Source organism: Vipera ursinii (assembly GCF_947247035.1).
Source record: "Vipera ursinii genome assembly, chromosome: 5".
Lineage (NCBI taxonomy): Eukaryota > Metazoa > Chordata > Lepidosauria > Squamata > Viperidae > Vipera > Vipera ursinii.
Genome location: NC_139518.1, coordinates 57,365,598 through 57,378,252, shown reverse-complemented (window position 1 = coordinate 57,378,252; position 12,655 = coordinate 57,365,598). Strand labels below are relative to the sequence as shown.

The window sequence follows — 12,655 nt, the reverse complement described above, 5'->3', positions numbered from 1 at the left end:
GCCTTGGCCCTGGCCCAGAGACCCTCCTTCTGCCAGAGACCCTCAGATCTGTCCCACTCCTGCCCAGGCCCCCATAGGCACCCTTGATGTGAACGATGCCCACCCAGTAGGCCATACGCACTCTAGCCACGCCCACCCAGTAGGCCACGCCCACCCTGGCCATACCCACCCGGCCCCCTAAGGGCAACCGCAGTGCTGATGTGGCCCTCAATGAAATCGAGTTTGACACCCCTGATCTATGATATTAAAATAATTTATAAGTATACTTAATGTTTAAGGAAAAACAGAGTAAATGTATTGTGGGAAATACAGTGTATTAAAACTATAGAAATGCTTCATCACCTTTAGAAATCTTTGTTTTAATGCTTATTATTTGTAGGATCTCGAAGAATTGGATCCAGACTTCATTATGGCAAAACAGGTTGAACAGCTTGAAAAAGAAAAGAAGGAATTGCAAGAGCGTCTGAAGAATCAGGAGAAAAAGGTAAAAGAAAAGCCAATGTGGATGTAGGCAGAAACAACAGCACTTACAACTGAACTGAAAATGTTTTTGTTTTCTCAACTTTTAAGATATTAAATCAACTTTTTTTTAAAAATCTAGATTGACTATTTTGAAAGAGCAAAACGTTTAGAAGAAATTCCACTGATTAAGACTGCCTATGAAGAACAAAGAGTCAGAGATATGGATCTTTGGGAACAACAAGAAGAAGAAAGGGTAAGATTTTGGAGAGCTTGCTTATTTGAGAAGCAATTTTTGTTCATATTATTTTTCTACAATTCAAGTTAATTTGCTTGTCCACTAACAACATTTCATGGACAAAATCATTATTGTTAAGTATTGGGAAATTCCAGTCTCTTGTAGACTTTTGAATTTTGTCACCGCAGAATGTTTATCTTCCACCCAAATAAATTATGCAATCTGTAAGTAAATTTATTTAATTGCTCTAAAGTTTCTCCAATTGTATAATGGCTAAAATTTTGTACTTAATGCAAAACCATGACTGTCCTTGACTTATAGTCCTTGACTTATGATCACAATTGGGACTGGAATGTCTGTTGCTAAGGGATATAATTAAATTTGCTGGTTTATGACATTTTTGCTGCATTCATTAAGCAAATCCAGCTTCCCTATTGACTTTGCTTATTGGAAGCCCCCTGGGAAAGTCACAAATTGCAGTCACGGGATCCAGGATTTTGCAACCATTGTAAATGCATGTTGGTTGCCAAGCACCTGTAATTTAATCGTGATCATGGAATGACTGCAGTGGTCATAAAATGGACTGGCTTTTTTCAGTGTCATCATAACTCTGAATGATTATTAAAGAAATAATCATAAGTCAAGGACGTATGTAACAGGCCCCTCAATGTTTTCTTCAGTGTGAAACTAGTTTGCTAAATTTTAGGCATTGGAACCTGAACACCATATACAGCAGTATATTGATTTGATGAATATGTTACAGATCACCACCATGCAACAGGAACGTGAAAAGGCTCTTGAGCATAAGAATAGATTGTCACGGATGTTAGAAGAGAGTGACTTGTTTATAACTAGGCTCAAGACTGCAAGGAGATCAGTTTATGAGGTACATTTAATTTTTTGCTAACTATAATCCTACATATGGTATCTTTTAATACAGTCATAAATTAGAATGGGCAGGCAGTGTCTTTAAAAAAATCAGAACCATGTTTGACGTTTAGGGCATTAGCTCAGCCAAAAATTGGCTAGGGTTGCCTCCAACATTCCCTGTTTATATCTTGTGAGTTTTTCTGTATGTCTGATAAAATTCAGGAGAATGTGCAACTGTTACAAAAAAAAATGCTCAGCATTACCTTGAGGTAAGATGGGTGACCAATAAATAAATAATAAACAAATAGATGAATCTATCCAGCAGCAGAACAATTCTGCCTTGATTGGATTAAGTATAAGTTAAAATGATGGGTTTTGACAGACTTTCAAATTTCTCTTATAGTACTAAATTCTCAGATTGCTGTTTCTTGACCTTGTCTGCCTTTAAAGGTTAACAGAAAGGTTCTTCAATTCACTTTCTCACCCTGCAGATGTGATTTTGGTCCTTGGGATGGGGCAATGGCTTGGAAAGCTACATTCAGTTCTTGGGTTGTACTACCTATACTTGAAATCTATTTTATGTTCTGCCTGGCAACAAGAAAGACATGAATGTCACTTATATAATCAGCATGTGTTTGTGTGGACATTTTGCTGTTTGTTACTCCACATCTTCATATGGTTGCAAGAATGTAAACAGCACGTGTTTTCTTGTATGGCTTTTTATAACTAGCTCTCCAAGTGGATAGATTCCTAGTGTGTTTTTATCATCATCTGCAAAGCTGGAAAGTAATTTGGCATACATCCATATTTGACCTTCTGTATGTTGCTTATACTATTTCTATAGTTCTAGATTAAGTATTGTTGTTTCAGGAAAAACTTAAACAATTCCAAGAAAGATTAGCAGAGGAAAGAAGTAATCGTTTAGAGGAACGTAAGAGACAGCGCAAAGAAGAAAGACGCATTACTTACTATCGTGAGAAGGAGGAGGAAGAACAAAGATTGCAAGAGGAAAAGATGCTGAAAGGTAAATGCTGAAGGGTTCTTTCTAAAGTAACAATCTATCTTACCTTGATCTATTTATACAGATCTTATATTTCTTAATAGTAATTTTGCATGTCTGGATAGATGTGTGTCATGGCAGCTACTAGAAGTAGACATTTGTTCAGGGTATCTCGCAAAGCAAAATAGAGGTAGTTTTTACTACCATTTGCTTAGTGATTGTTCAAAATTTTAATGGTGCTAAAAAGTGATTTACAACTGGTTCTCATACTTATGGCCCCCTTACAGAGTCCCCGTAGCCACATAATTGCAATATAGGTTCTTGGCAACCATTGCACATTTGCAATGGTCATAATGTCCGTGATCACGTGATTGTGATTTGTAGTTTTCCCAGCTGGCTTCTGACCAGGTCAATGGAGAGAGGCCAACAGGAGTTTCAAATCATGGTCATATGATGTCTCACTTAAGATCTATTTCAGTTAGAAAAGGGAGTTGTCAATCCCATTAGATTCATTAAGATGGACCACCTGTACTGTGATTTACCAACATTTACTGAATTGCAATGCATATATACTATATCGTACAGAGTATATTAGTGCCCATCATAGAGCAGGTACTGAGTTAAGCATGCCTGACTTCTGGACAACCCTTTCTTGTGAATGGGCTCTTACTACTACAGAAAAGCAGATAAGAGTTCTCCTTCCTTGAGCCAGACAACAGTTGAAGCCACGCTTTGTTTTTATGAACCTCTGAAACCATGAGTTTTTAATATACAGCCTTTTTTCAGTGTTTCATGAAAACATTGCGTGCCTTCAACGGTTAGTTGGCTCGAGGAAGGAGAACAGCGTCTGCCATATTTAGTCATAGGTAGCGCATTTGTAAGTGCAGGTTCCGACTTACATACAAATTTGAGTTAAAGACAGCTAGAAATGGAACTTGTTCTTTACTTGGGGAGTGTCCCTATTTTGCTCAAATATTCCTACTGAATTACTTATATTGGGAAATATGTATACAAAATTGTTACAGTAGGAGAGGTGCCATTAAAATATATTAGGGTGAATTGCAGATAGTAGCAAATATTTTCTTGCTTCCTCCCCCCCTTTTTTAAAGCTACAAAATGAAAAATGAATTAAAATGGGCTAGATTTAGATTGAGCCACATATCCTTAACTGTTACTTTTATTAAAGCTAACTTTCAAGCTGTCCCAAGTGTGAAATGATGTTCAAATCAGCACATTTGAAGATGAAATACTCATTTTTTAATCCAAAATGGGAAGTTCACTTTATTATTTTTATGTTTGTTTGGACAGAACAAGAAGAGAAAGAACGTATTGAACGTGAAAAACGCGAACAAGAAATGCGTGAATATCAGGAACGTGTTAAAAAACTAGAAGAGGTGGAAAGAAAGAAACGTCAAAGGGAATTAGAAATTGAAGAGCGGGAGCGTCGTCGTGAAGAGGAGAGACGGAATCTTGAAGATTCACTTTCACGGAAGGTAAATAATTCTAATGACGGGGATAATTTGGGGGAAAGCATGTACCAACCATATAAATCTTACACTCAAGGAATATATTTCCAGCTCAAAATTTAAGATATGGCTTCTATGTGCCGTTTAAACCTTAGCTTCCTTTACAAATGCATTGATACAATTTAAATTTATGCAAGGATTATTCAAAATAATATACATATTGTATTTTATATCTTCTGTTGTTGATTTAAACAAAGATGTTATGCAGTACATTGGTACCATTGACTTTGCTTATCAGAAATTGGGAAGGTCGCAAGTGGCAATTGTGACTGTGAGGTGCTGTGACAGTCATAAATAAAATGTAATAAAATGTTGGCAATGTAATATAATATTCTGAGTGTAAGAATAGGTAGATTTATAACATTTTAAACATTGGAAAAAATAGTTTGGAGAGTCATATGGGTCTAAGCTAAATAAAAATAAAAAGATTGCATTGAAAAGCTGGAAAGGATGCATCAGTTTTTAAAAAGCAAGGATTTTTGAGAAAATAGCATCACATTTGGAGCCCATTCACAAAATAGCTTCTGCTCTTGAAACCAAGATAAAAAAATTTAAAAAGAAAAATCCATTTTTTCATAATACATTCCATCATTTCTTCCTTGTTCTTTTTCATTTTCTAATCTGAATCTTTGTTTCACTTGAAATGTCTTATTACAGAAATGATGGTTTCTCTTCTATCTACATTTTATACCATTTCAGAGATGAATTTCAAATAACGTACATATTACTGAGGGATGAGTGTACTGTGCCATTGGGGAACTACTGTTCTCTGCTCCCCCTTTCCCTTTTGTTAAGTAATAAGTAATAATTGAGATCCCACATTAAATTATTAAGTTTTAACTTTTTAGATTTAGTTTTCAGATATGAACCACCACTATTACCAGTGTTGAATGTGCTCGTTTACCCCATGCTCTTTCAAGAAAACTGGAACAATGCAGAACAAGAGACAACCAGTTCAGCTCTCTGGAATGAGTTACAGGTTGCTCTGTGGAGTCTTCTGCTTAGGAAAGAAAAAAAAATTCTAAAAAGAGGGGATAATAGAGAGTGCCTCCCTCCGCTTTTGTATTTAAACGCACCCACTCTTTCCTTCTTTAGATTGAAGAAATGTACATTGAAGCCCTTGACAGAAAATTGATTGTCTTCTCCGGCTGTGACATGTTCTTTAAATATGCAAACTAGTTAGAAGCAGATTGTGCTTCTGAAACCATTGATGGGCTCGGTGCTTTTTTAAAAAATGTTTGTGATAATTGAAATTAAAATAAGTATTCCTAATCATGTTAAGGTTTTTTTTTTAACTCTGTTTAAATGTAGGAATCACGCTGGGGTGATAGAGAAACTGAAGGTACTTGGAGAAGAATTACTGATCAGGAATCAGAGTGGAGACGGCCCCCAGAAAGGTAGCTTACAGAATAATGCTAAAGCAATCTGCAATAGATTTCTTTTCTGATTCTGCAAGAATGTACATTGTCATCCAAAGAACATTGACTGGATATGGAATAATTACGGTGGCAGTTAATACCATGTTACCAGGATTCATTAGATGTTCCAGAACGTTCTTGCAAACCTTAATAATCTTAGTGAAGATTCTCTTTCTGTACAGTTAATTAATTGGTCATCTAAATAAGACCATAGAACTATTAATATATTCAATAACCAAACTGAGTTTTGTTAATTGTATTTGTTTCCCTATATGAATATTCTGAAACATTTGATTTAGAGTGCTCTAGGTGATTTTTTTTCCTTTTGGCTAGTTTATACACATCTTAAAATTGAGTGACTAATTTGATATTTTGGTAAGTTCACACTACTCGTAGTAAGATCATGTATTTATTTATTTATTTATTTTATTGAATTTATATACCGCCCTTTCCCGAAGGACTCAGGGTGGTTTACAGGGTACTTAAAACATTGATACAAAAATTAAAAACAATTGAAAAGAATTAAATTTAATCCCTGAAAAAAATATAAAAAACCCCAATTAAAACTCTCAGCCTGGGCCGGAAAGCTCAAAGAGCCAGGTCTTCAGGTCCCGGCGAAATGAACGAAGGTCGGGGGCAGTCCTAAGCTCCGTGGGCAGCTGGTTCCAGAGAGCAGGCGCACCCACAGAGAAGGCCCTCCCCCTGGGTGTTACCCACTGGCAATCTAACCGGCGGCACCCTGAGAAGGCCCTCCCTGTGGGAACGCACTGGACGAAGGGAACTATTTTTATATTGTATTTTATGCTGCCCTGTAAACCGCCCTGAGTCCTTCGGGAATAGGGTGGTATAAAAATTTAAATAAATAAATAAATAAATTTTAATTAAATAAACTTGATGCCGGCAGCAGGTGTTCCCTCAGATATCCCGGACCCAAGCCATTTAGGGCTTTATAGGTCATCACCAGCACCTTGAATCTCACCCGGAGGGCAACCGGAAGCCAATGCAGCTCGCGGAGTAGAGGTGGTACATGGGAGTGTCGGGAAACCCCCATCACAACTCGCGCGGCCGCATTCTGCACCAGCTGAAGCCTCCGAGTGGTCCTCAAGGGCAGCCCCATGTAGAGAGCATTGCAGTAGTCTAAACGGGAGGTCACGAGCGCATGAGTGACTGTGCGTAGAGCATCTCGGTCCAGGTAGGGTCGCAACTGGTGCACCAGGTGAACCTGGGCAAAAGCCCCCCTGGTCTCGGCTCCTATATGATCTTCAAAATTGAGCCGTGAATCCATGTATAGATAGTCCTGACAGTTAGAACAATTAATCTGATTTGCCTTCTGATGTGGATGCTCCAGCACTGCAGGTTTTTAAGAAGAGATTGGACAACCATTTTTCTAAAATGGCATAGGTTTCCTGCTTGAGCAGGGTTTTAGACTAGAAGACCTCTAAGATCCCTTCCAACTCTGTTATTCTATTATTCCTTTATTTATGACCAAAATTGGGCTTAGAATTTTGGTGGTAAGTTAGAGCTGCTGTTAAGCTTGTCATCTCATTTTATAGCCATTTTTACAATGATTATAAAGTGAGTTAGTACAGTTGTTAAGTGAACCGTGATGTTGTTAAGTGAATCTAGCATATCCAATAGGTGGTTTTTGCAGTTTTCTGCCAGAAAATGGCAAAAAAGTAGTAAATCATGGTGACTGTGAGATGCTACAACCAGTTGTAAATATGAGCCACTTACCAAACACCCAAAATGTGTTCACATGACTGCAGGTGGTGGCAACATGGTCAGAAGTGCTTTATAGGCTGTAAAGGACACTTTCTGAGGTTGTCAAACTTCAAACAGTTATTAAGCTATTGGTCATTAAATGGAAACCACCTACATACTTATACAGAAAGGACTTTTATTTAAGTAATCATGTTTAACCTGAATGTGACTCATGGTACCTAATTTGAGGTCCCTGTAAACTTTAGAGTAGAGGTCCCCAACCTTTTGGACACCAGGGATTGGTTACGTGGAGAGAGGTTATTCTGTGGACTGGAGGGGGTGTGGTTTTGTGTGCTGCCTGCATCCCGTGGATGGGGCTTTGCTTGTTTGTGAGGCCCGGTTGCTAGCATGCCATGGCCCAGTACTGGTCCATGGACCGGGGATTGGGGACCCCTGCTTTAGAGAGTAGTTTTGTTAATATTCCATTTCATGATAGAGATTGAACAAATAACTTGCATTCTTTACATTTTCCTATTTATATTTATCCATGGAAATTACTTATCTATGGAAATTTGTGACTTTCTGATGTATGAATGCATGTATTAAGTTGCTCATAGAATTTTTGAGATGAGAAATCATGTGTAATTTATAATAATAATAATAATAATAATAATAATAATAATAATAATAATAATAATAATAATAATAAAAGTTGGAAGGGACCATGGAGGTCATCTAGTCCAACCCCCTGCTCAGGCAGGAAACCTTATACCATTTCAGGCAAATGGCTGTCCAGTCTCTTCTTAAAAACCTCCAGTGTTGGAGCATTCACCACCTCTGGAGGCAGGTTGTTCCACTGGTTAATTGTTCTGTCAGGAAGTTTCTCCTTAGTTCTAGGTTGCTTCTCTCCTTGACTAGTTTCCATCCGTTGCTTCTTGTCCTGCTTTCAGGTGCTTTGGAGAATAGCTTGACTCCCTCTTCTTTGTGGTAGCCCCTGAGATATTGGAACATTGCTATTATGTCACCCCCTCACCCTTCTCTTCATTAAACTACACATACCCAATTCCAGCAACCGTTCCCTATATGTTTTAGCCTCCAGCCCCCTAATCATCTTGGTTGCTCTTCTCTGTACCCTTTCTAGAGTCTCGACATCTTTTTTACATCGTAGTTATAATTTGAAAGAGTAATCCAGTTATTGGGTTTTGGACATCTGAAAACATAATTCTGGCTTTGTTTTACTAGAGAGTGGCGGCGTGGGGAAGTACGTGACGATGAAAAATCTTTACGAAAAGACGATGTGACTAAGTCTGCTACTCCACAAGAAGCAGAACAGCCTACTCAGGAAGCACCAGAAGACAAGGTATTGAAACATGATAAAGAGGATGACAAGGGTCCAAGGAAAGTCCTAGATGATGACAGAACAAGTTGGCGTTCAACTGAAGATGACAAGACCCCCAGGCGTGGCTTGGATGATGACAGGACCCCTAGGCGTGGCTTGGATGATGACAGGACCCCTAGGCGTGGCTTGGATGATGACAGGACCCCCAGGCGTGGCTTGGATGATGACAGGACCCCCAGACGTGGCTTGGATGATGACAGGACCCCCAGACGTGGCTTGGATGATGACAGGGGACCCAGGCGTGGCTTGGATGATGACAGGGGACCCAGGCGTGGCTTGGATGACGACAGGGGACCCAGGCGTGGCTTGGATGACGACAGACCAAGTTGGCGTAACATGGATGATGACCGAACACCCAGACGTGGGCTGGATGATGACCGAACACCCAGGCGTGGGCTAGATGATGACCGAATGCCCAGGCGTGGGCTGGATGATGACCGAACACCCAGGCGTGGGCTGGATGATGACCGAACGCCCAGGCGTGGGCTGGATGATGACCGAATGCCCAGGCGTGGGCTGGATGATGACCGAACGCCCAGGCGTGGGCTGGATGATGACCGAACGCCCAGGCGTGGGCTGGATGATGACCGACCTAGTTGGCGCAACACAGATGAGGACCGAGGGCCCAGGCGAGGATTGGATGAGGACCGAGGGCCCAGACGCGGGCTGGATGGTGACCGAGGGCCCTGGCGTGGGCTGGATGATGACCGAACACCCAGGCGTGGGCTGGATGATGACCGAGGGCCTAGACGCGGGCTGGATGATGATAGAATTTCAAGGAGTGATGAGGATAGAAGACCTTGGCGTAATGCAGATGATGACAGAGGACCCAGACGATTGGATGATGACAGAGGTCCCAGACGTGAAGATGATTCCAGGCCTGGACCTTGGAGACCATTTGGTAAACCAGGTAAATAGTTCATGCAAATTGTAACTTTTTATTATAAACTAGACAACCCATGACCTGTTGGGTCGTTATTTTAGAGATATTTCCTTACCAAAACAGAGAAACAGAATGACCAAGGGCAAAAAAGCTGTGGGAACAGGAGCAACATCTGTTTTTCTGCTGGTTGGAGAGTTAGGGCAGGACTGGTCTACCTATCTCCAGCAGCCAAAGGAGGGGCCAGTCTACTCAGCCTGTGGAGGATTAAGGCAAGACTGATCTACTGAACCTCTGGCCAATGGCATGACAACCCCAAAGAAATCACATATTTGCCAAATTTCAATTCTACCGGAGTTGAGGATCCAGGGTTTTGGATGCATTCTGTAAGTTAGCCCCTTTGAGATACCTTTGTAGAAATTGTTGCTCTATGATGCACTATTTTGTCCAGTTAAAGGTTATAGACGTGAGAGTTTTAGTAGTATACAGATGCATGAAGAATATAAACATTTTGTTCTAAATGTTTTGTGGCGGGATATGGATTAAATGCATTGTGGTGGCTTATTCCAGGGCTTTTCAACCTTTTACCCATTGTACCACTTTAAGGATATGGTAACATCCGAGTACCACCAGTCGCCTAGCTCTAGCCATCTCTCGCTCAGGCTTGTGCAGTGCTGTCACTGGTTTAGCTCATTCCCCTCCCGCGCTACCACTTTTCTAGGATGGTCGCGTACCACCTGCCAGGTGCCAATGTACCACAGGTGGTACCCATACCGCTGGTTGAAAAGCCTTGGCTTATTCATTTCCAGAAATGTATTAGCAATATAAAACTGAACGATACAGATACTAAATGTTGAAAAGTGAAGTACTTAAATATAAGGTATGTCCATCTTTTTTTAAAAAAAATATCATTTTGACACCTACCTATAATTTGATTCCTTTGCTAATCAGTAGAAAACTTACCATAATACACTATTTTTCAGCTGGTGGTATTCTTCTCATAAGAAGAACCAAGAAATAGTTTAGGTGTGGCACAGGGTAAGAGGTGAAATCTTTCCTTTACCTTTATGCCATTTTATTTTTTGACTAGTGAGCATGAATGATTAAATGGAGACATTCCAAGTTCTAATAAGTAATCTGATTCAACAACTTTTCAGTATAATTAGCAGGATTTGAGTCTGACTTAGAAGGCTCTATTATAGATATCTAAAATCACAAAAAACTTCAGTGACCTCATCCTGGATTTCATGAGACTTGAATAAAATACTAATGTGTCTAAACGTTTTAAGTATTTAAATTTTTAAAACTGATTTTGCTTTTCATAGTTAAAGTATTGCTGCTTTTTATGAAAAGGTCTTATTTGCATCTGTCATCATAATGTTCTGGGGAATTTGTGAATGATATTTTCTTTAATACTATGGTTTAGACCAGATGACAACGTCTGGCAGCTACTTATTATAAATTAAAGTGAAAAATAATTTTTTAAAAAAATTTGAAATGTTTCTTACTTGTTAAACCTGAAACCCACTAAATTTAGCTCACTTCCCCCATTGCTTTCCTATATTAATTGCTTTACCACCGATTGGAAAAAAGCAGTATAGAATACACTTCTGGAATGAAATTTTTTCAGTTTTTTCACATTACAGAACAGTGAACTCCCAAACACTAATCTTACCAATCAAATTTTGCACAGTTGTGGGATCTGGCAAAAGATATTACAGGAATGACAGGAAAATAGGGAATTTGGCTAAAGAATGCTGAAATGGATGTTCCACATGCTATTGAAATTAGCTTTTAAAAGATTATGTTTTGCTGCTATTAGGTGGATGGAGAGAACGAGAAAAGGCTCGAGAAGACAGCTGGGGACCTCCACGGGATTCCAGACCTTCAGAAGATCGTGAATGGGATAGAGATAAAGACCGTGATGAAAATGAAAAGGAACGAGAATTTGACAAAGATCGTGACTTTGATCGGGAAGAACGTTTTAGGCGTCCTAGGTTAGACTTTTATTACATTTTAATAGTATATGATGATTTATTTATTTTTCTTTATGAACCAGAAGATAATTTTGAGACTAGTGGAGTGTGTGGTATTCTGTGAAAAGAAATACTTGGTTTAGGGAACATATGTTAAAATATGTCATCAGTATGCACTTGTTGATCATACTGATCATACCATAAAGATATGTCAGTTTTAAAAAAATGTATATATGTATATATATATATATATATATATATATATATATATATATATATATATATATATATATATATATATATATATATATATATATATATATTCAAATTGCTAATGAATTAGGGAGGCTGATATGGCCATTTCAAACTTATTTTGTTCTCATCAGTCAGTCATACTCTTTATCTGAGATTCGAACCTGGGCTAATTATATATTAGGCAGTTGTTTTAACCCCTAGGCCACAGGCTCTTTCTCTCTTTATTAGCTAGAAAGCAAGGGAGATATATGTGTTAAGCCTGCGGATAGCCTTGGGTTAGGCTGAAACAGGAAAGAAGATTTAACCAGCAAGGTATTCAAAAGACTTGATAAATACTTAACCCTTGCTTCCTAGCTAATAAAGAGAGAAAGAGCCTGTGGCCTAGGGGTTAAAACAACTGCCTAATATATAATTAGCCCAGGTTCGAATCTCAGATAAAGGGTATGACTGACTGATGAGAACAAAATAAGTTCGAAATGGCCATATCAGCCTCCCTAATTCTTTATTAGCAATTTGAATAAATTACACAAATAATGAACTGTCGTAAGTTGTGACTATAGCCTGCGGATAGCCTTGGGTTAGGCTGAAACAGGAAAGATTTAACCAGCAAGGTATTCAAAAGACTTGATAAATACTTACACACACACACACACACACACACACACACACACAGTATATGTATATCCTACGTAACAGAATAATATATTGTTGTGATTCAGTGTCAGCCTGTGCTCCCAGCAGCTGAGTCTGATGAATCTGAGGAGGAGGAGGGGTTTGGAGAGCCTTTGGTGTCAGAGGGAGGCTCTGATGCACTGCAGGACTCTCAGCCTGGCCCCTCCAGTCATGTTCCTCATGAGGCTGAGCTGTGTATGAGGTGTCGGACTCAGAAGATTCACAGCTGAATGTGTTCAGAGACGCTAGAAGCAGAAGGCA

At 39.2% G+C, this 12,655-nt stretch overlaps 1 protein-coding gene across 2 annotated transcripts in view; it reads left to right on the top strand.

Annotated features, from left to right (window-relative positions):
• The window catches only part of EIF3A (eukaryotic translation initiation factor 3 subunit A), a 32,932-nt gene that overhangs the window by 14,800 nt on the left and 5,477 nt on the right, over positions 1 to 12,655 (top strand). Inside the window, exons 13-21 of one of the 2 annotated variants that reach the window (XR_014492618.1) lie at positions 380 to 484; positions 602 to 715; positions 1,461 to 1,583; positions 2,438 to 2,591; positions 3,876 to 4,060; positions 5,405 to 5,490; positions 8,455 to 9,521; positions 9,618 to 9,877; positions 11,314 to 11,450. Coding sequence is in view for 1 of the 2 variants with exons in the window: in XM_083363468.1 (XP_083219594.1) it covers positions 380 to 484; positions 602 to 715; positions 1,461 to 1,583; positions 2,438 to 2,591; positions 3,876 to 4,060; positions 5,405 to 5,490; positions 8,455 to 9,521; positions 11,314 to 11,488 (2,009 nt within the window). In the remaining variant the exon portion in view is untranslated. Of the gene's footprint in view, positions 1 to 379; positions 485 to 601; positions 716 to 1,460; positions 1,584 to 2,437; positions 2,592 to 3,875; positions 4,061 to 5,404; positions 5,491 to 8,454; positions 9,522 to 9,617; positions 9,878 to 11,313; positions 11,489 to 12,655 lie in introns of those variants that run through there. The other variant, XM_083363468.1, reaches the window with a different exon arrangement.